The sequence below is a fragment of the Haliaeetus albicilla genome, chromosome 19 (genome assembly GCF_947461875.1).
Source record: "Haliaeetus albicilla chromosome 19, bHalAlb1.1, whole genome shotgun sequence".
NCBI classification, from domain to species: Eukaryota; Metazoa; Chordata; class Aves; order Accipitriformes; family Accipitridae; genus Haliaeetus; species Haliaeetus albicilla.
The window spans coordinates 11,386,064-11,413,373 of NC_091501.1; the positions used below are offsets into that span (position 1 = coordinate 11,386,064).

General features: G+C 42.9%; 1 protein-coding gene across 6 annotated transcripts in view; it reads left to right on the forward strand.

Annotated features, from left to right (window-relative positions):
• DENND5B (DENN domain containing 5B) overlaps positions 1-27,310 on the forward strand; it is a 119,277-nt gene that overhangs the window by 79,413 nt on the left and 12,554 nt on the right. For 3 of the 6 annotated variants that reach the window (XM_069807605.1, XM_069807607.1, XM_069807609.1), the window contains 10 exons: positions 605-836; positions 1,644-1,730; positions 2,958-3,108; positions 13,660-13,753; positions 14,768-14,878; positions 17,172-17,303; positions 18,188-18,340; positions 18,863-18,941; positions 20,768-20,849; positions 25,902-26,030. In XM_069807605.1, coding sequence (XP_069663706.1) covers positions 605-836; positions 1,644-1,730; positions 2,958-3,108; positions 13,660-13,753; positions 14,768-14,878; positions 17,172-17,303; positions 18,188-18,340; positions 18,863-18,941; positions 20,768-20,849; positions 25,902-26,030 — 1,250 coding nt within the window. The remainder of the gene's footprint in view (positions 1-604; positions 837-1,643; positions 1,731-2,957; positions 3,109-13,659; positions 13,754-14,767; positions 14,879-17,171; positions 17,304-18,187; positions 18,341-18,862; positions 18,942-20,767; positions 20,850-25,901; positions 26,031-27,310) is intronic. The other 3 variants (XM_069807610.1, XM_069807611.1, XM_069807608.1) reach the window with 2 other exon arrangements.

The window sequence follows — 27,310 nt, forward strand, 5'->3', positions numbered from 1 at the left end:
GGAGGGGGTTGTTTGGGCAATCTCTGCTAGTACTTCTGCAGTAAAACAGGCTGTTAAGGTCAGGATTTTCAAAGCTCAGTTAGAGACTTAGGCACACACTCAATTTTAATTGGAATTTCATGATTAATTGTCCTGCTTAGCTTCACAAAAGAGCATTAGCTGAAGAGCATTGTACACCCCTTGATATGTATGACAGTAAGTGATGGGGTCCCAAGCAGGGATGTGCAGACCAGAAGCCCCAAGTGGGCACACATGGCAGCGGTCTGCTGCGGGTTGCACAGGGCTCATTCTTGTGGGTGGTAGCTGCTAGGCTCCTTTGAAAAAGCTGGCAGCACAGTCACTACTACAGTAGCTCGATGCTCCCTTTACTCTAGCTGTCACAAGGCCTCCCCGACTGCTTATTTCTCACAGTCATGAGCAAAGTGGTGACCCGTGAGCCAAACCCCTTCGTAGCTGGATCCTGTCCTCCAAGAGGTGTTTTTGTGGTGGGGAAGCCTTGTCCAAGCCTTCCCATTGACTGCTGCGTCGGTTCTCTGCTGTAGGATGGCTCATTGTGTCAATGCTGGGCGGGAACATGGCACTAACAAGCTTTTCTGTATTTCAGGCTTCCTTCCTTTCGGACCAACCCGAGCCTTACCTCCCATTCCTTTCACACTTCATTGAAACACAGATGTTTGCAACCTTCATAGACAATAAGATAATCTCCCAGTGGGAAGAGAAGGACCCTTTTCTGCGAGTTTTTGACTCCCGAATTGAGAAAATAAGGCTATATAACGTAAGGGCCCCTGCACTGCGGACATCCAACTATCAGAAATGCAGCACTTTGAAAGAAGCAGGTACGTTCAGACAGGCTAGTGAAATATTCAAAAGTACAATGTCAGCCACAAAGAAATATAGGTCCTCAGTCATCTGAGTGTTGCAGCTGATGAGGAAGCCCTAGAGCTACCTGAGGAGGACTCAGCGGTGTCCTTATTTTCCCTAGGCAAAAACTTCAGCCTGCTTTTAAACACCAAAATCAGCAGGAGCCTTTACCTTCCCTTCGAGCTCTCCTAGGCTGGTGCCTTTAATAAACACAAACCAAACCACATTGCTGGGCTCGCTGTTTCTCATTTCAGGCAGTTCCTTTTCCATTGCCAGGAGAGCTTTCCTTCACCGTGGTGGTAGGACCAGTGCCAGCCACGCCGACAAGCTGAGCCCCGGTGTTTGCTCCACTGGCCTCATCTCCCCCTTCCCATAAAAAGACCTTTTTTTACCTTACACCATTTGGTTAGAGCAGCAGGGGATGCCAGGGACATAATCCTGTGTGGCATATTTAGTAGATCCAGCAATAGATGCTCAGTGTTAATGAACAATACTGTGTACTAAAGACTTGGATTTTTTTCCATTACAGTCAGAGGTTGCATTTTTGAGTTATATTTGAGTTTCTTACTGTGCAAGTATTTATTTCATTTCCAAGTAATACAGGAAAATTATACTCTTAAATTTGTTGGGACACATATTAATGAACTGGGGCAAACATGTTTCTCATGTGGGGTTTTTTTGTCTGTTTAATTCCTTCAGAGTGTTTTACTTGTTACAAATGTGGCAGAAATAGAAATCCTGTGTCTGCTTAACTTCTATCTAAAACCAATTCTAATTTACAGGTCAACTGTCTATTCAGCGTCTAGTTTTGGTAGATATTGTGGCACCGGAACCTCATTTTCTGTCTTGTGAAAAGCAGCAAACTGATAGTAATATCAACTTTCCTTCATATCTTCATATTTACCATTCACAATATATGTGACTATGTGACCCTAGCACCGATCCAGCACCTGTTTGTTTAACCTGCTATTTTTGGGACCCTTCAAACCCTCTGACCCCAACTACCCAGTCCTTTTCTCCAAAATAAAACTATATGAAGCGATTATTAATTTTTTTTTAGAGGAGAAAAAAAAAAGCTGCTGAGTTTCTAATGATAATGTATGTAAATCTTATGACAGTTTCTCTCCCATCACAGTTTTGTAAAATAGGAAACAAGTTCTGTGTTGTTCTTGACAAATGGAAAATGGATTTAGCTTCCACATTTTGCATATTTATTCACTAGTCGCGATACGCTGAAAAGAACGGGCCTGCCCGTTAATGGATGGGCTATGAAGAGTTGAATATTAAAGTTGCTAATTAAATGCTGATTTCCCCCATACACCTCCTTTCCCCTCTCCTTCACAGTGCATCTAACTCAATGTTGAGAGGGTGACAGATTTTATTTTCATCCTGCTCGAGATTTGAGATTAAATCCTCACGTCCTTGAAGCAAACGACTGGACCGCATTAGTCTCAGCGGAGCCGAGATTCCCAGGGAGCCCTCTCTGGTCTTGCCGTAGCCTCCCTTGTTTCCAAGCATCTGTTCATCTTCTTGATGCTGCTTAGGTCTTGCTACAGTTAGCTATGCTTTTTGAAGGCCTGTTATCCAGTAATGGCGTATCTGATTTCAGGAGGAGGATCATTATAGGTGCCAGATGTTTGCAAAACTTGGGTATCACCCCCTCCATGTGTCTGCCCAGGGAGACATGTTTGGGGCAAAGCAAGGTACCCAGCCCTGCAGAGAGTTGCAGCTGGCCTCAGAGGTCTCCATCCTGCTGAAGGAGCATTAAAGCCAAACACAAAATTTCAGGGGAAGATTGCACTGCTCTTGCCAGTTCATAACCCATCTTGTAGGCTCCCATAAATACCTGCTTGCTTAACAGCTAACTTATTTGTGCCAATACTAGTTGTGTTGGGTGAAGAAACTAAAAGCAAAATAACAAAATAACAGCGCAGATGTTTCCTCACTTCTGTAAGTGGCAGATTTCTGGGTCTAAAGTCACTATTTAACTTTTTAGAGCGTTTTCAGGAATTGGAGCATGACCACTTCTGTTGTCGTAGCATGTGTCTTCAGGTGGTTTGCAGATGTGGTTGTTCACCTGTGACTGTAACTTGCAGCCCAATCCATCGAGCAGCGACTGATGAAGATTGATCACACAGCTATCCACCCACACTTACTTGATATGAAGATCGGCCAAGGGAAATATGAACAAGGTTTTTTCCCGAAGTTGCAATCAGATGTCTTGGCAACAGGACCCACCAATAACAAGTAAGCACAGGTTTTGTTTTCTGGATTTGAAAACAGGTTTCTCATACAAAAGAATCGCATCATTGGACAGAATTCCTAATTTTGGATGGCTTCTGACCGGTGTAATGAGCCCTAGTAACTCTTTCCATTTCTGGTTTGTATGGGCTGCGAGTTTTGAAGTTATAGCCACGTTTTGGGTTACGTTAGAAAGTGTTAGCTCTGGTTTTGGGAAGATTCCTCAATACTGTTTTCTGTTGAGTAGTAAGTACTGTGTCTTCTTATACATATTTTTAGTTTTATCATCACATAATAAATTTAAAATTAATTTCTTCGCTGTTTTGCACTAAATAGGATAATTTGGAAAACCAAACCAAAATTCAGATTCTGAAAGAAATTTTGGTATTGAAACCTCCACACCATCCTGCAGAATGAAATTAATGCCCACTCTGTTCCTCTCTTTTCTTAGCTGTTATTACATGACCCAAAGATTTTTATAGCTCTCTTTCAGTTTCCATGTTGGAATAACCTAGAAGAATAACTTGATGAGGGTGGCAAGTATGTGGTTCTGTACCTGGGTTTCTCTTCTGAGTCTGATAAGGTTCTGTAGTGCACTTTGCTATGAAGGTCAGGGTATCTATAGCTGTGGAATTGAGTGTGTCATTACATAATTAATTTACCTAATGTAAAATGAGAACCTGGAGTACTGATACCCTTTACATTTATACAGTTATAATATAAAGTAAGTAAGTGCTGTAAGTTTGAGTGTTGGGGTTTTTTGTTGGGTTTTCTTTTTTCCTTCCCTCAAACCCAAGGAACAAGAGGGAGTTTCTCCCCCTTCAAAAATGAAAGATTTGTGCATCAATGATTGCTACTTCATGAAATTATTTATTAGCTCAAGACCTCACTTCCAGTTTCTGTGGTAGGTCAAAATGTGGGAGCACCGATAAATCTGAGAGCTCCAAAAGCTGTGACTGTCCAAATATTAAAGCTAGCTCTTGTTTTAGACCTGTGCATGCACACAGGCTGCTTTGAGCTCCTGTATGAGGTACCCACTCAATTCTATTTATACACCTTTTGTGCACCCCAGTGCTAGCTGATCCCTTTTTAATAACCTACTAGGAATAAGACTTGCAAATGATAAAATAAGATACCCTTAAGCATTGAATATTTAAAGAATTGCAATTCTTTAAAACAAATAAAAAATAATTTACAAAAAAAAAAGAGGAGGAATGTGTATTTCAAAGTTCCTTTGTTTGCAGTCTTCTTGCAAACCGAGACAAAAGTTTACAGGTAATGCTCCCTTGAGGAATGGAGGACTTCTTCATCTTGTGAGATGCTGTGTTTAGCAGTCTGCCTCTTATCCTTATGGTGGGTTTCAGTTTTACAGTGTCAGCAACAGTGTGAGCATGCCCAGCTTGCTCAAAGTTGCTTATATCTTCTGGCTCTGTTGCAGAATCTCAGTGAATGTATGAATAAGCATCAGTTAAAAATAGTTTTCCTTATGCCTTTTGAGATGCTTCTGTTACATTGGTACCTATTCTAAAATGTGACTTTAACTCCTTGAGTGATAATTTTGATTTAGATAGCTGGTTTTGGTCTTCAAATTGCAGCATGTTTCAGAATTTGTAAGTACCCAAATCCCATTACTTACCGCAAAGCGGTGTCAAAGTGACAAATGTTTGGAATTCCTCCAGTTGTATATTGCCAAAAAGGTTTGTAATTGGAAAATCTCAAGACCATCTGTTTATATCTTTCTGCTTCCTGGCTTTTTATGTGAGCAGCTGAGAGGACTCTCTCTCATTTAAGATGTGTAATTCTGCTGAATTTACACCCACGTATAAAACAGATAGCCTTTTCACGCTCTCTGCAAATACAGCATAATTCTATTGACCACAAAATCAGTTGAAGTATAGCCTTCCGTTAATTTGAATTTCCTAGTGTATGCTTCTTGGAGATACGTTATACTTGCATACAGGACTGGGCCGTTGCACATGGGGATGGGGGAAGGGAACATTTCAGCTACATTCCCAGGCACTTCAGATGTAGCTATTGTGTGTGTTCATAAAGTTAATGTAGATGAGAATAATTTTTGCAGACTTCAGTTCTACATAGCAAATTTTGTCCTGAATGTTGTAAGGAAGTGTATTTGCGGGGGGGCAGGGGGGGGAGAGGGGAATCATTCCCATGTTACAGGCAATTGTTGCTGGACAGTAGCAAATAAACGAATTCAAAGCTGTGTTAATGAAAACCCGTCCTCAGTGGCCAGCCATCAGATTTTTATTGCTTCCCTTTCTGGGCAGATAAACTAACAAATACGTAACTAGAACTCATAGTGTTATCTAGCTATTCCCTTCCTGTAACCAGGCAGGGCGCTGAAGATACCTCTGTCAGTTACTGGGCTGTTCTGTGTATAACATATCTAAATCAGAAATATAATGCAAAGAACAGACACTTTTAGTTTTAGTTCTAGATCCTGTATGTGATCCCTGAAAACCACATTGCCTAGACAGGCAGAAATTGTGTTTGGGAGAGGAGGTGTCTGGCTCTTGCTTGCTGGGCATGGAAAGCAGGGCTTGGGGACAGAGGGAGGGCTGACAGTCATATTGGATCACTTCCACCTAAACACAGCTGGAAGCAAACGTTGATCACATTACCATGTGTACGTGTTAAAACACCAAAGTCTGTCATGCAAGTGAAGTCTAATAATATTTCATCTGTCAGCCCACAGCCATGCTCAGCAGCATGCTTTGCCCCACTTCTGTCACTCCGCTGCCACCTTCCGCGTCCCCTCAGGATGTCCTTTAACAGAGTGGACAAGGGGGTGAACCTGCGCCCCGCCGGCTGCTTGCTGCTTTCTCTCACCTGCTTGGTCATTTGTGGGTAGGGAGAGCAACTCCTCTTACATTTTCTTCTATGCTTACCAGCATTCAGACTGCAGATGCATGCTTGGTGTCATTAGGGTGGTCTTCACCTCTTCCCCTGTGGTGGTCAGGAAATGTTGACTTGCTCAGCTAAGCAATAACTTCACCGACAAGAACTCCAAACTTCAATTTACTGAAAAGAAATGAAAAGTTTAAAAACAAGCAAATAATAAAAAAACAAAAAAAAAACAAAAAACCAAACACCAAAAATACCAACCAAACAAAAGACCACACCCCAAACCCCCACCTCCATAAAATTGGAGAATAGGGTCCCAGGTGTACAGTTTCCCTAATCATCTTTTTGATCAAAACTGCCAGATCATGGAAAGACATTAACTACAGAATATGCAGATCTAAACTTAAATGAAGGATGATAACTGTATCCAAATTATTTCTATAAGTTAAAAAAATATTATTTTTCTGTAAAGAAAAGAGCAATTCATCCCAGCTAATAGCAATTAAAAACAAAACCAAACCGAAAAAAGCCCCACCCAGTTCTGTCCTCTTTCCCATCAGGCAGCAATGTTCCATTTGAGGGACTCCTTCTGCACTCATCACCTTTGATACATCCCCCAAGTCATGGGAAAACCTTCTGAATCTACAGACAGCAGGTGCAGCTTTCTCTGGGTTCAAAAGTGGCCCATCCCTGCTGCTCTAGCCTTGTAAAATAGTGGCTTCTGCAGAAGTTCTCCTAGAAAGCATCCCCGGGGGAAGCAGGCTGTAGTCCTTGAGACAGTTTGTCTATTCATCTGGAAATGAGCAGCAGTTTCCAGAGCCCTCCTTTCCTTTTTCAAACCCCGGCACCGCTCTGTGGTTTCTGCATGTTCCTCTCTTCCTTCCCTGCATGTGTTTTCTGCCAGGCTTTTAAAATTGTAGCTGGGACTCCACTGGCTGATGCATTTGCAATGATCCAGGAGAGGAATTTGAATGACAAAAAGCCAAGCTACATAAACACTTCATGGTTTTTGATTAGCTAATTGTTAAATTAGGGTGAATATGCTTACAGTGCAAAATTAAAACAATGAAACAAGCTGTGTTTTCAATCTAATTGATTGCCTTGTAACTTAATTTGTACTAAGAAGCTTGATAAATGAGATTAAACATTGCAGAGGGAAACATTGATTGCACACCAAGCATGGGAATATATTTGCAGTCTGGCAATTTGTAGTGAATGCCTGCAAAGAACAACTGAACTGATACTTTTTTCCTTAATTTCTTTCAGTTTTCAAAGGAAGATTTTGCTTTGTTACACATTTACAAAATGGCTTAAATTATCCTTTTTTTGCTTTTTTCTTTGTTTAGCCCTGCTTTTCCCACCTTCTTTACCTGAGTCACACTTTCCTCCTTGCTTCCTTCCCTGACCAGCCTGTTTCCTCTTTCCTGCCCTGGCCACTTCTCTCTCCCGAGCCCTCTCACTTGTATCCCAGCCTCCTGTGAGCTTCGTGCTTTTGTCTGTCCTCTGTGTCCTACCTGATCTGCAGTGATCCCTAAAGGAGGGTGCAGTCCAAGTCTTCAAGCATAGATCCCGCTAGACTCGGCCTCCTAACCTCGGGCTTTAGCCAAGTCATGTGTCGCTTTTACCCATGAAGCAGATTTCAAAAGTATTTGTTTGCTTTCTCCAGGCATTTGTTCCTGTGCTGTGTTTTGCTGACCTCACCACTGTGTCAGTATTTATTTGTAAAATTCATGCATTAGGAGCATATGAAATTGGTTCATTTTTGTGTTCCAGTTTATGTCACGACTTGTGTGGGCACTGTCCTGTGGCCTCCATCACCGGCCCCCCCTTCCAGTTGTGAACTGCCCAGGGTTTATCTGCCTGGTGTTCTGGTTCTCCTAATTTTTAAATAGAACTGCTGTTTTCTTATTCACTAACATTAACATTGGTTAATGTTTTTAAAGAAAATATGTTATATATAATGCAAAGTGGTTGCTGAATCTCTGTATGATGATAGAATTCATTCTGGTTTTAACTAAATTATTTTTTGTATGGGAAGCGGTCTGTCTCTTGTACTGAGTGCTTCATATTATATGGGCTTTTTCTACCTTCCTATCTGTTGGGTACTGTTTTAAGGCTGTCTGTCTTCAAAGAAGCTTGCTTTTTTTTTTTTTTTTTTTTTTTTTTTTAATCAAGCCAAACAATTGCATTTTCAAGTAGTATAGAGTAGCATCTCTGCAGCGCATCTAAATGAGCAAGAAATGAGTCAGCAATGAGCCATCCACACACAACACTGATGTTATTTAAACTCTGCAAGTAGTAAAAGCTCACCTTTTACTTACGACAATCTGAAACAAGCAGTTACAATACATTTGGTAACCTAATACAGCAAACCACTGACAGGTGCAATGAACATATTAACCACTTGCGTTCAAATATATTCATTTTCAAGAGTAAAGTGTAACTGAAAATCTGCTTTAAAATGTTTTCTGAAATAGGAACTATGTGCTATGGGGTCTTGGAACCTGATGGGCAATCCTCTGCTCAACTGGTGCAAAGTGGTAAAAGGGCAATTAACTTCTTTCAGTTAATTCTGCACAGCTATTTTAAAATGGTATATTAAAGTTCACAGGGAAGAATGTGTGTCGAATTCTTGCACCCTCTATGCTGTTTACTCTCCCCTGAACAGTGTTACTGTCTCAAGGGAGTTTGCAAGTTAAATACCACTTAGGACAGTGGTTTGTCAGGGCTTAAGGGGTGATGCTGGCAAATAGCTACTGCCGTTCCTTGCAGAGGATGGCGGTTGTGGGTACCACCCTTTTAAATCACTTGGTTTTATGTAATCTGATGAGACAGCCTGTCAGTGCAAGATCATTCTCTGCAAGGCATTTTGCTCATTTTTGTCCACCCAATCAGCAGTTTAAAAGCTTTCCTGTTCAGCCCTACAGCAGAGATGGAAAAGGTGCATTAGTCTCTAATTGAGCCTTCATCCTCCTTACCATAGAGCAGTGTGTGCAGAGCAGATTCACAGTCCAGAACCCTTCCCCTGTCAGCCCATCCACGATCAGCTGGAGCTTGGTTTCAACCTTCCTTTTAATTTGTTTGGTCCGACGTGTATGTGACTTGGAATCTCTGCGTAGTCCCACACAAACTACTTCTGAACCCAGGCAGATTACATGTGCAGTCTGTGAATTTAATGTGTGCAGGCTGCATGCATGCTTTAGGGGGATTTGGTGGAGGGTGTAGTGCAGCTCTGTGCTAATTTGTGAATACAGAAATGCAGCCAGATAACTCCTTTGATGGAAGTATATAGGTAAAAGGGATATTGTCATGATTTGCAGATGTAAATAGCAGTCTGCCACAGGAGATGGTCTATATGAGGAGATTTAGGTTCTGTCCTACAGGCAAGTGCATTTGTCTCCTTCCTTCTCTGTGTTATCACTGTAAATAGACTGTAAATTATGATAGTGATTTTCATGGTGATGGCAATATTGGTTAAATCTGTCTGTGAATGAAGTTCTCTAGCAGTGTGTTGCATTTATTGCAGTATATATCCTGCCTGTTACACCCATGTCTGGTTTGGGTAGACAGCATTTCTTCATTTCTCCATGGAGCTTTTAAAAGGGGGCAGGGGGGAAAGGTAGGGAGAGAGAGAAAGAGATGTACACATGGTTGCAGTACTGCATGGCCAGTCCCTGGTGTGAGGCTGCTGTTTTGCTAGATTGGTTTCTGACAGTTCAGCTTTGATGCTGACTACCTCACCATTTTTATTACAGAAATTAAGCATCACAGGTTAGGTATGATCTTTTCCAAGTGTCACCTTTACATTTCCTCCAACCTCTGCGAACCTAATTTGATACTAAACAATACTGACTTCACCGTCTTCAGCTGGAGGTGCCTTCATTTCATTTCTCTGTACTGAACAAAGCACAGTCTTCCCTGGTCCCTCCTCTGAAATATCACTGCTTTTTCGCAGTCCCGGGGGGTGAAGAGCATTCATCTTTGGACATGGGAGTTAGAACGGGCAGACTACCGAAATGAGCCTTTTCTCCCTTCTCCATGTAGGCAGCTTGTCCCTGGGCTCCCTGCAACACAGTGCCCGAGCTGCGGCTGCTTCGTCCCCAGAGACTTGGTGCTTGTAGCAGTGTGTCTGCTGTGAGGAATAAATGAAACATGCCAGTAGTCCATGCTCATGGCTCTACAAGCAAAAAATAAAGGGGATAAGGCATTTTGGGGGTCAGGGAGTACTCGGGCAGCATCTAGGCTGGGCAGCAGTGCTGTGTGCCCTCCCAGGTGTTGGGCAGCTCGGGGCTCATCCCCCAAGGCAGGGACCAGCCAGGAGGGCTTTGTCTCCTCTGGCATCCGCTCCACAGGGACACGGGCAGGAGTGGTTTAGCTGAGAAGCCCAAGACTAAGGGCTGACAACAAGCAGGCGTCTGCCCGCGTGAGTACAGCTTTCCTCACTGCTTCAGCAGCGCCAGGGCTGAGGCGCGAATATGGCAGTAGCTGACGGCAGGTCCAGGAGAGGCACCTGCGTGGGATTTCGGCAACCCAAGGGAGGTGGTGTGGCCACCAGAGAGGGCTTTTACCCTTCTTAAAATCACTTCAAGTGACTGAAGGGAGAGGAGGAGTAATTTAAAATGCAATCTCTGCTGATGAGAGGGGAGGGAATGGTTACTGTAATACTGAAGCATTATTTTGGGAAAATTCTATGTGGCCCAGTAAAGAAAAGGCTTTAAAAGATTTAGCTGCTTAATCCCGCTTATCTGCTGTTAGATCTTTGCAAAATCTCCCGGAGAGATTCAGAGTGGCATCTGAATGCACAGACCTCACCCAGCGCCCCAGCAGCTCCTCTTCCTCAGCTTAGAAGTTGGGGAAGAGGGAGTGCGCAGCTCACTGCATGTGTAATTGCTCCAGCTAATGAGGAGCAATCTTTTTTTCATAAATGCCCAATGATCTTTATGTTTGCATGCTTAAAGTGTTCAAATAGTTCTGATTAATAATCTGGAGAATGGTCTGTGCCTTCTCCCAGATGGAGTACAAGGCTGGAATTAACTGAAAATGCTTTAATGATGGTGTATTACTTGTAATTATTCTGTGGCTTTCATTCTGCTTTCACCTTTGGTGAGATGTGCTCCCTCAAAGGACGCTTCTAGCCATTCTTATGTCTTCCAGTAGCCGCAGAAATGCAGGTGGAGAGGGATCCAAACTTTGTCTAGAATTCAGAAAATACCATATGAATTGGAGCAGAAAAATATGGTATAGGTAATATTTGATCTATAACTTAACTTTCCAATGTATCATTGGCATTCTATGGTGTGAAGTGTAAGCATGGTACTAATTTGCAATAAACGGAAGGTCTCCAGAGCTGGGTAGCTAAATTCACTTATATGTCTGCTATCCTATGTGCGAGGGGGTGTTTTTTCTGCTGCATTTCTACTTGTTGAGGTTATTAAAATGTAGGGTTTTATTACCCCCCTCTTAGTCATCTAATGAGGCGTTGGTTGTTGCTTCTGGAAAAAAAAAAAAGAAGTGGTGACTTACTAAACTCACAGGCTGCATATTTGTAAGACTTCTGAGAAGGTGCAAAGACGCTTATGTCAGTAATGTACTCCTCTGAGAAGGTATCAGCGTTTTCTGTGCAGACGCCTATTGGCCTGTTTTGTTTAGTTACTAGAGACTTGAGGCTATATTGCTTTAAAAATAAATTTCTTGTCATATGGGATGGTGAGGTGCTGAACCATAATTACATGCAGACCCAGATGTTTATTTCTTTGTACTTGTTTTCTTGACATTATTTGGGAGGTAGGAAGGGACTTCGACTATAAAAACTATAGTTCCTGTGACTCTCTTCCCTTTTTATCTGTGTGGCTAGCCAAAATTTGGTCTTCGGTTGACCCACTGGAGGAATTGGTGGAGATAGTTCGGTACATCTATGCAAAGTCCTCCCTAGAAACAGGAGGGTTTACCAGAGGTCACATCCCTGCACTTCTCTTGGGTCAGGTTCTCCTCCCTACGCATCCCCAACAGCTTGCTGGACATGTCAGGACCCACGTCCAGCTCCCTGCAAAGGTTCCCTTCTCCAGGCATGCAGCTGCTTACATGTAGCCAGCTGAAACTCCTTGCCCACATAGTTCAGATCCTAGATCCTATTTGTATATGCTCCTGTTTGGGGTGCACGCAGAAATAGATGGGTTTGGAATCCGGAGACTGTTGTCCTCACCAATACCACCTGTGTGGAGAAGCTCACCAAGCACACGCTTCTGTCTTTGACATGGGCTTCTCTAGGTTTCCTTCTGTATAGATCTATCAAAGTCAGAGAACCCAAATCTCTGGGTTTGGGGCTCTGCCTGTTGATCACATCTCCTATAGAAGAAGCCATCTCAGAGCAGTCGTTCTGGCATGGTGCCCAGTATAGACAATTCAGTCCAGAGTAGAGGGGCCAGGATGGCCACAGGTTTTGAAGGGTCCCTTTGACTCAAGTACTGAGGTTGGGGAGTGTGGGGTGTTGTTTTCTTGGTGGGTTTTTTCTTTTTCTTTCTTTTTTTTTTCTTCCAGATTTAGTTTATCCCTTCAAATTCTTCCAGGCAGTTTCCTCCCAAGCCTTATTCATACATCGCGCCAGGCACTGGAGCTGGAGTGCCACCCTGGGCAGGGTTTATGTTCTGCTTCACATTGGTTTTGCTCTTTAACTTCTGAGTGCAGGGGAGAGGCAGAACAGATGACTTCATGAAGCGACTGAAAAGCTAGACACTTAAAGGCTTTTTTTTTTTTTTTTACTGTATTTGAAAGATATTTTTAATTTTAATAAACACAACCACAGTAATTAAGTAATATCATTCTGAAGATATAGACTTCATGTGCATTAAGATACTTATTTTTAATGCTTGATAGGTTGCTTTATACAGTGTTATTTCAACTTTCTTTTATAAATAATGTATTAACTTCTTTATTCTCTGCACCAGTTGAGCATTTTTGTTTTCAAGGATTCGACAGAAGGCTATGGTATTATTAGAAACCCTACAATCAGACTAGAAATTCCTTGGGACAGAATTATCTTGTTTTGGGTTTTTTTTGTAGTATCCGACATAAAGGAGTTTGGACACTTGGGAGCTTTAAGGTTGCTCGGTTTCAAACTTGGTTACCAAGTGGCTGCTTTCAGGCAACAGCTTCAGATGAGGAAAAAATTCAACTGGACATATATGAACATGTAGAAAAAATACAGGCTTTCTGTGGTATTTAGAAACCTGATGCAAAAAAAGATATGAAGATAGCAACATGATTAATCCCAGGAACATCAATATTGCTTACAGCCTTTAGACGTAGGTGCACCCCATATCACAGTAGTTACTATTGCAATGGGAAGTTTCTCTGAAATAATTCCTGGAAGTACCACAGAAAGTGGAGAAAGGAGAAGTACCACCTCTCACAAAAGAGGAAGGTCTTAGAAGTTGCTTCTCAAAATACATCATTGTATTTTGCATGTTCCTACAGACACCATTTTTATCAAACTTCAGCAAACCCAGCAAACTAGTGGTGGTGTTGGGTAACTAAGTACGATTTACCTAGTGGTGGCATCAATGTTGTGGCATGAGCTGCATTTTGGGTAACACAGGAGCTCCCACTGGAGACCCTGGCAGGCAGTGGGCATATTTCCATCAGGAAACGTGATTTTTTTTCCACTCACGTGTGTCTTCTCTCTCTTTGATTTCCCAGCCGCTGGGCCAGTCGCAGCACCACCACACAGCGGAGGAAAGACCGCCTGCGGCAGCACTCGGAGCACATTGGGCTGGACAACGATTTGAGGGAGGTAGGTGGCATCATCTGCGGGCGGCACGAGCTTGTGATCCAGGAGGTGAGGTTTAGACAAATGATGTGTTATTACTTCGGGCAGTTTTGTGGCTACCGTAAGGTTTGTGTGGGTCTTTGTAGCCATTTAGATGCTGCTTGTTGCAGATGCTTGTATATGTTGTAAAACTTCAAAGCACATAATGTAGATAAAATGCTTTTATTATTTTGGAATAAGACAGCCCCTTTGTCGTCAGGAAAATGGCTTATTTGCTGATTTAGACCCTGGTCGCATTACTGCACGCAGAGAGCAGAGCCCTGGTGCCTGCCTGGGTGCAGCTGCCGAGCTCTGGCCAGGGTGAAGGTCTCTGAAAAAGTCAAGTCCTTGAATAAATGTCAGCACTGTAGAGGCAAATGAGGCAAGGTCCTTTCTTTTTTAAAAGGAATTTTTTTTTCTCTCTCTCTCTTATGTTGATTCCTGACATGAGTAAGCTTATTTGAAAGGTTAAGACTTCGGGGCCTTTTTATGCCTAAAGCTTGGAAACTCCCATGCATCTTGTAAATGTCAGTCACATACACACATTTCTTTCCCATCTTTTCAGTTCCTTGTCCTTCATTAAATATTTTCTGCCATATTTTTCCATTGATGTCCATGTGCTTCTTTTGTGTGTCACTAGCAAAAATAAAACACTCATGCTGTTTTGTGGTAAATCTTGATGAATAATGTTGGTGTTGGCATTCGCCTTCTGAAAGAACCAGAATGGATGAGTGGACTCTTGAACTACAGCTTCAAATGATGTTTCATGGAAACACAGCAAAACAGCACTTGTACGTGTTTGTTGCTATTTTTGCTAACATGGCTTTGCAAGTATATTTTAAACATTGCCGCGTGTGTATATCTTAGCAGAGCCTTTTCAATACTTCGTCATGTATTTACTTTCTTCTTTTTTTGGCTGTGGATCATATGCATGCTTCTTTTGCTTTGTCTCCTCTTTTCTCTGGCTATTCTGCCATTGGGGCATCTGCCTCCTCTTAGCCCTCGGAGGAGCTTTTGCTTCGTCAGAACTCAATGGCCTTCTGGGAGTGGGATCAGGGACCACCCCCTCCTGCACGGCCTCCTAAAAAATCCTTCTCTGAATGCTGCCTGGTATGTTTTAGTTTTTTCTTGTTGAAAGCTGCTTTTGAGATGTTGTTAGCGTGAGGAACTGCTGTCTTCACTGCGTCTCGAACCTCTCCCTTTCTTGTGGAGTATGAGCACATCCCTGTAGTGCTTGGAAGTGTGGTTATAATCGGAAAAGTAGCTGGAAATCGGCTCTAGGCTTCCACGCCAGCTCCCTGGCAAACATGATGGCTCCAAGGCTGAAAGACAAGAATTTTGTTTTGCTTCATTTTTTCCCATGTTGCTCACCTGGCAATTCAGCTTCGAGTGTCATATCCAAAACCCATTGTTTTCTGACTGCTGGATTGTCACATCCCAGTGTGGAAGAGGGTTGTGGTGTGTGGATGCTGATGAACACGCAAAGGGCAATCAATTGGTTCTCTCATCCCACCCTTACTTTTCTCTTGAACTTATAAGTGTTAATATTTTTTTCTTTTTTCTTTTAATATAATAACAAGACATACAATGAATAAAGTAAGGTTATCCATGTCTGTACTCTTCAGAATATAACCGCACTTTGCATTTTATTTATCCCTTTACATTTAAAAAGAAATATTAGATTTCCTAATTATATATTCTCTGTATTACTTTTTCACTGTTTTCATTGCTAATTTTTGCACTGAGTTAGATGGAAGTCACTTGTGAGATTGCTTGCTGAACAACACGCTTTCATCATCTGTGATTTTTTTTTTTTTTCCTTCTTATTCCCACATGTAGTTTTTCAACTATTTTTAAGTCCTTACAGTATCGGTGAACCTGTAATTAACTAGCTGAGCACTTCTGTTGAATATAGCTTTCCATGGCAGAACGCTATATTCTTGTGTGACCTGTTGGACTGATGTTAAGTGGTTCTTGTCCAAATTTTGAAGTGAAAAAATCCAATTGTCAGAAAAACTGTACTCCCCCATAAAAAAAAAAAAAAGGAGCTATTTCAATTAACTTCAGTGTGTTTGGATTTTGCTTTTGTTTTTCCTGGTCTAGTGGAATGTGTCCCTGCCCATGGCAGGGGGGGTTGGAACTAGATGATCTTTAAGGTCCCTTCTAAACCAAACCATTCTATGATTCTATGAAATAAATTATCTTCTCGCCAGACAAAAAGGTCTAAGGATGCAGCAGCCGTAATGACCTCTCAGTCCCCCAGAAAACTCAGCCAGCAGCAGCACTAAGTCACTGGAGGGATGTGATCTGCTCCTTTTGCAGGAAGAGTGGTCATTGTCATATACCATCCCTCAAAGAGGCAGCATTAACTGGATAAAAACACACTGTGGAAATGGAGCATTCCCACACCAGGCTATGAGCGCTATGCTTCAAGACTGTTTTATTTGGCAACATTCGATTATTTTACTCTTTTTAACAAAAACTTTATGAATAATGCTTGGGCAACTTTTTGATAGGCCTCATATTTGCGCACCTAAATGTGGCCAACTTCTTAGCTTTGCTCAGCACGTAGCCCTCTCACTGATGTTGGGGGCAGAGGATGCTTTGTTGATTGGTTTGGGGTTTTTTGCTTAACAAAAATAACCACCAATAAAAAAGCCCTGAACAATAAGGCAATGGAGCAGGAAGGTTTAAAAGTCCTTTATTATAGCTTGGATCCTTTTTTTTAAAGAGCACGCCATTTTTTTCCATACTTCTCAATTACCACCCCACAATAAAAACATGAATGTTCCTAAATGTCAGTTTCGTTTAAAATGAGCTTTGCTTGTAATTAAGAAGGTAATTGTGAATAAAATCAAGTCTGCTTTTCCACCCTCCCCACCCCCCACATAAACTGTCCAGATGAAAAGGAATGGGTGAAGTCTTTCTCCTTCACTAGGTGTATTTCTTTTTCTTGTGATTTCTTTTCAGAGGATTTTTTCCATTCATATATAGTCTGCAACAAATTAGACAAATGGCTTTTAATTTTTTTAAATTTTCTTTTTAAGTGAAAACCGAGTAACAATGGAAGGAAACTTTACTTGGTATTTTGATTTTACTGCTGAATGAAGGTATTGCACTTTTATGCACTTGCTGTGGCTAACTTTGTGCTAGTGGTTAACAGCACAGTTCACTAGCTAATGTTGACTGTTTCAGTTCTACGCAGGAAAATACCTTGTTTTTTCTGTTGTCAAAAGGGAGCATTCCACTTCTCCAGCCCAACACCTAAGCATCAGACAAATCATGGTTATGTTCCTAGATTAACACTAGCTTATTCCTTTTCACCAGCATTTGCTTGCCTAGGATTAGGGTGAAGAGAGTCCCTCTGACTTGCAGTATCTAAAATTATTCTGTTTATTTTTAGAAATACATGCAGGAGGCAAGGAGTTTAGGAAAAAATTTAAGGCAGCCCAAACTCTCAGACCTCTCTCCAGCTGTGATTGCGCAGACCAACTGTAAATTTGTGGAAGGGTTACTGAAGGAATGTCGCATGAAGGTAGGTCCTCCTCCTTCCCACCACCTGCTCTCCCTTGCTTAAACTGAGCCTAAACACCATCTGCAGATGATGTGCTGGAAGTCCTACACAGCTGGAATGCCGTTGGTCTGTTGGTGTACCAGGCTATTGCAGGGTGGATGTCCCTTTAGTGTTATATTTTTCAACTGCTAGGAAATAAAGGAACGTGTTATCTCTCTTTATGCAGTGAAAGTTGGTGAAATGAGTAAAAAGGACGGGAAGGAGAACCAGCATGATCAGACATGTTAGGGAGGATTTCCTTTAATTGTTCACATGTAAATGTAGCCTAAACATAATGGGCTCGAGACCCACGGTCAAGAAAGGAAGTGTTCAGCATGTGCAACTGTTGTGCATATTGTTTATGCAGAGCAAATGAAGTATAGTAATTTCTAATATTGAAGAATATATATATAAAAATATATATTTTTTTTTATAGATATATATATTTATAGCCATGGAGATATAATTTCTTTGTGTCTTTGTGTCAGTTGCAGCTGGTGGTATGCTGTATTACCTGAGTTTTAAACTTTAGTAGCTGTAACAAGAAGAAAAACAGATATTGAGTAAGACCAAAAATGTATCCAGCTCTGTACTCTTGTTTTTGATACTGGTTGGTAATAGATCAACAGTGTAGGAATAGGACAATAGATAAAGGCTATGGAAATAGGACAGTATGGAGTAATCATGTAAACTTTTTTTTAATTATTCTTTTTAATTTACAATCTCTGTAAAGAGATTTTAAGTTTTCTCTGGTCAGGCCATTAGTGATGGTCTCTAGATTAAGCATGTTTAAGTAAACGCATCTATAAATTCCGTCCCTTGTTGGATAACATTCTTAGAAACCTTTGGGGATTTTTTTTTTATAGACTAAACGCATGTTGGTAGAGAAGATGGGCCATGAAGCAGTTGAGCTGGGACATGGAGAAGCCAACATAACAGGTCTGGAGGAAAATACTTTGATTGCTAGTCTCTGTGATCTGCTAGAAAGAATCTGGAGCCATGGTCTGCAGGTCAAGCAGGTTGGTAACTGGAAACTCAGAACTTTGTGCATTCAGTACTCTAGCAAATACTGAATGCCATCTGTACCTTTTAAGCTGCTACTCAGTGGTGTCATTCCAACTTCAAGTGGGAGGTATCTTTGGGCTCAGAGTCCCTGGTTCATATCTTGTGAGGGCTTGGGGAGTTTGGGGGGATTGATTTGGGGGGGGTGTGTTTTGTTGGGCTTGGGCTTTTTTTTATTTGAGAGGTACCTCTGGAAATTGCAATGATGTTGTCAAATAGGTGTTCAGTTTCTTGTCTTTCAACCTTCGGAAGGGAAACCCAGTGAGAGGACAAAGAAACAAGGCGGGTGGTGTGACTGCTAGGTCAGTGAGATGGTCCCCTCCTCTTCCTGAGGCTTCATGACCCAAGAGAGAAGGACTGATTCTCACTCCTGAACATCTGGCCCACTGAAATGCCATCCTATAATTTTGCCATGTTCACTGGCCTCTTTTCTTTTGCCTGATTTATTTAAAGCTGTGTACTACATATTCAATTTTCAGGGGAAATCTGCTTTGTGGTCCCATTTACTTCAGTACCAGGAGAGAGAAGAGAAGCAAGAGCATAGTGCAGAGTCCCCAGGTGAGTACTTGGCAGTTGACTCCATGAAGGGTCCATCACAGTGAATGAACTTGGGCCTGGGAGGAACAGTGCAGCCACATGAAACCACGCAGGATTTTTGGTGTATTTGCTTGCTAATATCACATTTACGTTTTGAGACCTTTCATAATCATTATGAGGATGCCTTGGTGTCTGGACAAAATAGATTGACACTGTTGGAGGCAAATGAACATGCTTATCCCTCGTGCTGATTTTGGCTGGGATAGAGTTAATTTTGTTCATAGTTGCTAGTATGGAGCTGTGTTTTGGATTTGAGCTGCAAACAGTGTTGATAACACAGGGATGTTTTCGCTTCTGCTGAGCAGTGCTCACACCGAGCCAAGGCCTTTTCTGCTTCTCACCCCATGCCACCAGCGAGGAGGCTGGTGGAGCACAAGGAGTTGGGAGGGGACACAGCCGGGACAGCTGACCCCAACTGACCAAAGGGATATCCCAGACCACAGGACATCATGCTCAGCATATGAAGCTGGGGGAAGAAGAAGGAACTGGGGGACATTCGGAGTTATGGCATTTTGTCTTCCCAAGTCACCGTTACGGGTGCTGGAGCCCTGCTCTCCTGGAGATGGCTGAACACCTGCCTGCCCATGGGAAGTGGGGAATGGATTCCTTGTTTTGCTTTGTTTATGTGTGCAGCTTTTGCTTTCCTTGTTAAACTGTCTTTATCTCAACCCACAAGTTCTCTCACTTTTACTCTTCCAATTCTCTCCCCCACCCCACCTGGGGGGAGTGAGCAAGCAGCTGTGTGGGGCTTAGTTGCCAGCTGGGGTTAAACCATGACATCCCTGTCTGGAAGATCACTCGATGTCTATTCACTGCCTTCTTTCCCTTTTAACCAGCATTCAGTGAGGTGTGAGAAGCAGTGCTTCTGCAAGAGGTGATTTCTGAAGGAGCTGAAGGTGTGGAGCTGTGGCTAAGACAGCTGACATTTTTCTTTCAATCTGTCTCTCAAATCCCAATGTGAATAACTCCATGTTCAATAAATCTTTATACTGGTGGACAGTACAGTTCAGAAGTTGTGTAATTAATCTCTATCCATCAGTCTAGGTGCTCAGTTTATGCTTTGGCTTGGCCCTTTACAATCACTAAATCACTTCTGTGTTGTGAGAGACGTTGGTTTTCTGATGACCTTGAGATCTCCCTGCCTACAGGCTTCTGCTGGGTATTGTAGTGAAAATCTCTGAACTTTAGTGGGTCATCTTCGAAAGACTCTCCAGTCCTCCAGATCATGCAGATGGTAACTTGTATGATCAGTCCTCAAAGACACATCTATGGACAAACTAGTCTTGCTCATGAAAAGATATTTTAATAATCTTCAATGAGTAATGCACTAAGCAATCTGGCTGGCAGGCACAAATTCCTGAGAGCAAAATGTGTCACCACAAAGCAGTTTGATCAGGGTAGTGGAGCACAGAAATGCTTGGCATTCTTAGCACCGAATATGCTACTGTAGCTTAATTTTATCTCTTCCTTCTCAGTTGCGAGCTTTCCATAAAAACATATTACTAATAAGGCTCATCACCATACCGATTTATGTTAATGCATTTCACATACGTAAAAGGAAGCTTTTAAATCTCCAAGTCCAGTGCTGGATTAAGGAAGGAATAGGTAATGTATTAAGCATTTTTCATTTTGTCTGCTTCTACATTTTCAGGATAGAGTTAATGATGATGCACAGAAACATTGCAGTTAGCAGCCACTTAAGATTGTTTTCAGCTATATGTAAAACAAATGCATTGCAGACCATTACTGTAATTTTGTATTAACTTCGTATATTTTCTCCATTGTAGTTGCTGTTGGAACAGAAAGACGAAAGTCTGATACAGGAATTACTCTGCCTACTCTGAGGGTTTCCCTGATACAAGATATGAGGTACGCAGTTTCCTAAAGCTTTAATTGTGGTTTTAATTGTGTAGCATAAGGTAAAGATCCTTACTAGCTTTGGGTTTACAAAGGCGAAGGAGAATTAAACTTTCCCCTTAGTCCACATTCAAATCTACAAAGTCTTGCCTTTTTATTTTACAAAACTTTTTTTAATGTTTACTTCATTTATTTTAGCTAATAGACAATGAAAAACACACAAGTTTTACTGGGGTTTTTGTTTTCCCTGGGGAGTTCTTATAGCAATAGAACCAACTTCTACAATTAACAGCAGATACGTTGAATTCCTTGGTACTTCAAGTTTGTTTCTTTTTGCTTGTTTTAAATTACTGACGCGGCAAATACAGTTGATACACAAAGCAAAGGGATATAAAAACCCGCTTGCAATGCCTGAGCAATATTCTTTCTTTTCAGTTAACATTTTATGACAAATAGTAACAAATGTACAAATTCAGAAATGTAGTCAAACCTAGCATTTGGGTGAGTTTAAAGTTGGAATGTGAAGTAAGGGCAGGTGCTCTGTAGGAGATCATAGCCTGGCTCTGGAGTGCTTTTTTAGAAAGTGTTCATTGGAAATTGGAAGGATGAGAGAGTAAGAAGAAGCGGAGGCTGATGTGACAGCACCAGGCAGTTGTTATTCAGGGCATCTCTTCCACCAAGCCACTGCCAGATCAAGCCACTGTTTTGACACTTCACTTGCTATGGCTAAGCGTTGCAGTGGGGTAAAAGTGCCATGAAAAGAGGGGAGGAGTAATGCAATAATGCTCATCTGTAGCGAACTGCTAGCAATTGCTAGCAATTTAATGTGTGAGGCAACGTGAGTATTGTTTCTTGTAATACCATGTCCTTCTTCCATGTAAAAATATGGCAAAAAAATCTTATAGTAGAAATAAGATTAATTGTAGTTAATTCACAAAAACATGATTACAGTGATGTAATTTTTACCATGGGTGTTTTTACAGATTTTTTTTCCTTTTGTGAGATCCCACAGATTAGTCAGGCTTTTCTGCAAGAAAATGACTGTGCTTCCCACCTGCAGTGTGCAACCTTTTTGTCTGATGCTATGTAGTTTAAGTCTTGTGCTCTGATTTCAAAGATTATGACATGCCACATAAGGCTAAAACAACACACGAAAGAGGGAGGGAGAATATATGCAGCGTAATTAGGAGTATAATGCCAAGAAGTCACTTTGAACATGTGTCTGTCATTTTAGCATCCCTCTCATGGGATGTGGCAGCTATTTACTTAATTCAGTCCTGTGAGGCTGACAGGCATGTAGAGGGTCAGTCTGAGGAAGGGACGAACGAGGATCTAGAGCGGAAACTCACGTGCGGGAAGGGGATTGCTGATAGAGGAGGCTGCGTGCGCTCACTGCTGCGTGCATGGGTTTCATCTTCCGTGTACTTCCACTTGAGCAATGAAAGCCCAGCATGGATCTGAGCTGTCTTGCTTGAATCACAAGAGTGTTTCAGCTGCTTTTCAGAGAAAAAGTACAGAAGCAGAACATTACCATTTGTAGTATCTTGGGTATTCGTGATTGTCCACAAACATGTCTGGTCATAGACAGTGCTGGGCAGATGGTGAGTTGAATTTGTCATCCGTAATCTCATGGCATACTTTATCCTGCTTGGAAGGAATGCTGCTTAATATTTGTTTGCACACACAGATTTATGCTGAAGTTAGAAGGATGGGTAATTGTTAAATTGCCGGGGTTGCGGTGCTAACTGAACTAATGGCTAGAGGATTAAGCATTGCCTTAAGCACAGCTTGTTTTTGATGGCTCATGCAAGGTTATGTAAACAACTTCAAAAGCAGGGCTGAATCACAGTCACGCTCTGCATGTGCGATGAGCCTGTGCTACAGGTAACGTGGTGTGTCCTCTGCCTCCCTCGCAAAGCCAGGCATCTTAGATGTGGTAAGGAAGATGCTCAAGATGTTTATTTTGGTTCTTTGCATGGAGACTCTCTGCACAAGTGTGTTTGGGGGTATGCCCTTCAGCCTTTCCCCCTGGGGTGAGGATCTGCAGTATCTCTCCCACTCCTCTTCCAGCTCCCTGGCAGACTCCTGCTGCAGCCTGCCTCCAGCATGGCCTCACCCCTTGGGCACATCGCTGCACGTCCAGCCAGACCAGTCAGTGCCAAGGCAACTCCCCGAAACCTTTGGTCCAGCTGGGTTCAAGTTTCGGGTCCTTCCCCTTCAGGCAAGCTCTTCCTTGCTACCAGCGCTTGCTTTCATGCCCATGTCATGCCTCCCCTCCCGTGGGGAGCTTGCAGCGGAGGATGCAAGCCCCAGGTGCTGGGCCCACGGCTATGATGCTTAACCTGCTGCAGTCGAAAGAAGCTGGGTTAGCAAAGACCTGCTACCTACATGGGATGAGCTAGTACAGCTCATTTCTGACTGCACTGGGATGGGGAGCACGCACACCATCCTCGGGGGCACAGCGATACTGAGCAGCTGTAACCTCTTCTGTCAGCACAGCTATTTGCAGAGGGTATGTTTCACCATACCCCAGGCTTACATTTGACAGGGTAAATAGATTTTTCTTTATTACTAATGGGATTAAAAGCAAGTCCCAACCTAGGGAGTTGCATTGAAATTGCTGTTCAGTGCTCTGACAAGAAGAGTTTGCTGTGCGATGGTGAGCATACAGTGCTTATGCTTAGGTCACCGATAAATAAAAGAGCTGTTCTGACTCCCGCAACTGAGAGTGAAATAAATTTGAGTTCCCGAATGCTCTGTTCTGTTACAGTCCGCTGTTGCTGACACCAAGACTGATTACTGAATCTTTTTAATGTCTCTGGCAAGCCGCGTGGTGGCAGATCCTTATTTTTCCCAAATGCACAATTAATGCCAGTCTGGTCTGAACCAGAAACAGGTAATGAAGAGGTACAGAGCATGCATGGAATAAGGTTGAGTCCATCTGTTCTTGAATCTTCTCACAGGAAAATAACATATTCTACTCAGTCTTTTCATATTAGATGTAATCCAAGCCAAGGACTGGGGGGAAGGGGAGGGAGGGAGATGATAGTCTGTGCTTTGATCTTCCCATCTCAAAAGACTTGAAATGTCTGAGGAAAGTGTCTCAACACAATGTAGTTGAGTGTAGCGCGCATCCTGTTTCTCAAGGACTCCGGATCATGTGCCCAGCTGTCTGGGCTGGAAGGTCTAACGCTGGCTGCCAGGCTCTGAGCCAGGAAGGGCTTTCCAGCGCCAGGAGCAAGGCTCTTGGCACTGATTCAGCTGGTAGGCATCGCTGCTGACAGGGGGAGGCTGCTGAGTTTGCTCAGAAAGGGCAAGGACTTGTGAGTGTAATGTGCCCTCCTGGGTCTGTTTTACAGCTCACAGAGAGGTAGTAATTCTCACCTGATCCATCAGAGAACTACCCATGTGTCACATTAGGAAACAGGAGGAAACTTCCTTTTTAAAAAAAAAAAATCTTTTTTTCCTTTTTTTTTCTTTTTTTTTTTTTAAAGGGGGTTTTAAGTAACCTAGCTTTTTCCACTGGCAAGCTACTGTTACTCCTATTGATTGTTTCTTTCTGATGGTGCTTCATAGATGTACAGCACAGAGCCGTGTGATACAGACACCTCAGCTTGGATTGCAAAAGTAGACCTGTATTTTGAGAATTTGGGTAGGTCAGCGTGGCGGAGAACGGTGTTGCTGAGCTATGTCTGGTATCCACTTCATTTGTGCAGAGCGAACACGTATTTCTGGACAGCGCTAAGTTGTACTTTGCAAATTTGCCCCTAAGGTCTTAGTCCTGTTATGTTAGAAGCCCTATAAACAAGAGAGTATTTTCCTCAAATAATGGAGGATCTAAATATAACGCAAAGCACGCGCTTGGGTATAACAGATGGGGGAAAGCACAAGACAGTGAGACTGTACTAGTCAATGTAAAAAGCATCAGTCACAGCATGACTTTGTTGGATTTTCTTTGGAGTAAATATTGCTACATTCCCTAACGCTCAGCAATGCACAGTGGGCCTGCAAGGAAGATGCAGGAGCAGGAAAGTAAATCGCAAGAGAGATCAGTTCAGACTCAGCTGATAGTACTTGGAACCTGCCATGGAGGTTTGGAGGGCTGAATTGCCTGTGCACTTAACATGTAAACTGCGTGAAAATTAAGAAATTGCAGCCTTTTCTTTCCCCTGCTGGAAACTGTTACTCGTTTTTCTTGCTGTTTATTTAACCAAGTGGGGGGTTTTTGGAAGCAGCTTCGCCCTGCCATGGCAGTTCTCTTCCTCTTCTAAAGCTCCCTGCGCTCTAAAACTAGGGTTTCTGGCATTCTCCAAACTGAAATATGGGAAGTTTGAAAAAAAAAGAAAAGCAAAATCATAGAAGAAAGCTCCTATGGAACAGTTCTGCTTTCCTACAGACCAAGCATGTGGAGGGCTGTTCAGATTATCATTTACACGAGGACCTCTTATATCCCTTAAAATGTGATTCTGCTTGTGATTGCCTGTCACTGGTTTTGCCCCAACAATGCTCTTTTTCTCAGATTTTACATTGCTGCTGCCATCAAGGGGTTAGAGCCTTCAGAGTAGATCGTGGTTTGGAGAAACTCTTAAGATATGTATTTGTCCTCTGCCCTCCCAGACATACCCATTTGTGTCAGCAGCTCGAGGGAGCAACTGTGATATAACTGGGTCTCACAAGGTTGCCGCATTTTGTAAGCGTGTTATCAGTGTCCATGAGGACATCTACCTCACGCAACGCGGGGATGAGCAGACCTACCCCTGCTCACCTTGGCCAAGCAAATGCCAGAACACAGAGCAGCTGATTCGGGCTGTAGTACATCTGGTTTGCAACCCGCTGTGCCCGGGAAGGGCTGCCCCATGTGCCCGGTTCAGCCTGGGGCTGCTGAGGGTCTCGGTGCCACAGCACAGGGCTCTGTGGGGCACTGCTGGGGGTCTCTTTCTCTAGAAATGATGTCAGGAGACGTTTTCCAATTCAGCTGCTGCATCACACTGGATGTTGCCATTTGAAGCATGTAGGATTTTTATGATTCATCTATTTTTATTTTTTTTTCCCCACCCATTTCAGGCATGTTCAGAACATGAGTGAGATAAAGACTGATGTGGGGCGAGCCCGAGCCTGGATAAGACTTTCTCTGGAGAAGAAGCTTTTGTCTCAGCACCTGAAGCAGCTGCTTTCCAACCAGGCACTTGCCAAGTGAGCTGGCTCTTTTTCTCAAAGCTTCACTTTCACATCTCCCTCAGTGGTGTGTCAAGGTGCTGTGCAGGCTTGGGGTGCAGCCAGGCGCCCCGTTTGGATACTGTGGTTTCCAGCTAGAAGTGATTGAAGGGCAGAGGGTAGCTGGGGGAGGAGGTACTGCCCACCCAGCAGGGCTGAAGTCTGCTCACCTGCATGGAAAATGAATCAAAATTTTCAGGAAGGAGGCGTTAGGTTTTGGTCAGATCAGTGCATTGATCCAAGCCATTTCACGGCCCCACAATCACTATATCTTGTGCAAATGAAGCAGCAGGGGCAAGAATGCCCCTTTTCTCACAGCAGCCCTGCATTACCTTGACTCAAGTCAAATGCAGGTCCCCATCCTCACTGCCAATGAGCTGGGTTAGAGGCCGGCCCTCCCGCCCAGTTAGCAGTTCCCCCAGCTTTGCCTCCTTTTGCAGGCACAGGCACTTAAAGGATCTGCCCGTGTAGATGTTCCCTGACTTCATTTTCCCAAAGCAATGCATTTAGGAAAAAAACCCAGACCTTATGAAAAGGAAAAGTCCTAGCTATTGCATGCAGTTCTGGCCCTGTGATGACTTACACACATGATTTGTGCCGGAAGCTACCAAATCCTCAAATGTGCTAACAGGAAGAAAGAGGAGTAGCTGGGACAGTCACCTCTTGGGTGATCAGCTAAAGGCACAGTGGCAGACCTGCCTTTTCCTGAATTTCATCTACGTCTGTCTACCTCAGCAGCTTTTTGGGAGTCTGTTGCCTTCATGCTACAGGCAGTGTCACAAGCTCTGTGCTTTCTCATAGCAGGGGCCAGATTAACTCCTGGTGTGCCTTTGCACTGCCTTGGGCAATTGGTGATGTACACTCGGTTCACTGAACTGAAAGAGTGGTGGGAGGATGCCTGCTGCTGCTTGGTGCCTTCCCTGGTTGGTGCCACCTTAGTTTTTGTCTGTCCCAGAATGGAGCAGAAGGAAGATTAGGTTATTAGGCAAGGCTATTCCACAGTGGGGGAAGATACAGGGAAGAAATGAGGTTGCTGTATGTTGGTTCAGGTCTGCTGCTGTGAGTAGTGTTAGTTTATATCTGTGCTTTGCAGCAAAACCAAAACTGATCCTGTAACGAAATCAACTCCGTAGCCTTGCTCTGGTAGCGTGGAGCTGAGAGTGATCTGTAAAACACGTGTAGCATAGGGGGTAAATGCTGCCTGTGGGTTTCTAGCAGCTTATGTTAGCTGGGAAATCTCCCATTAAGATCAACTCCTC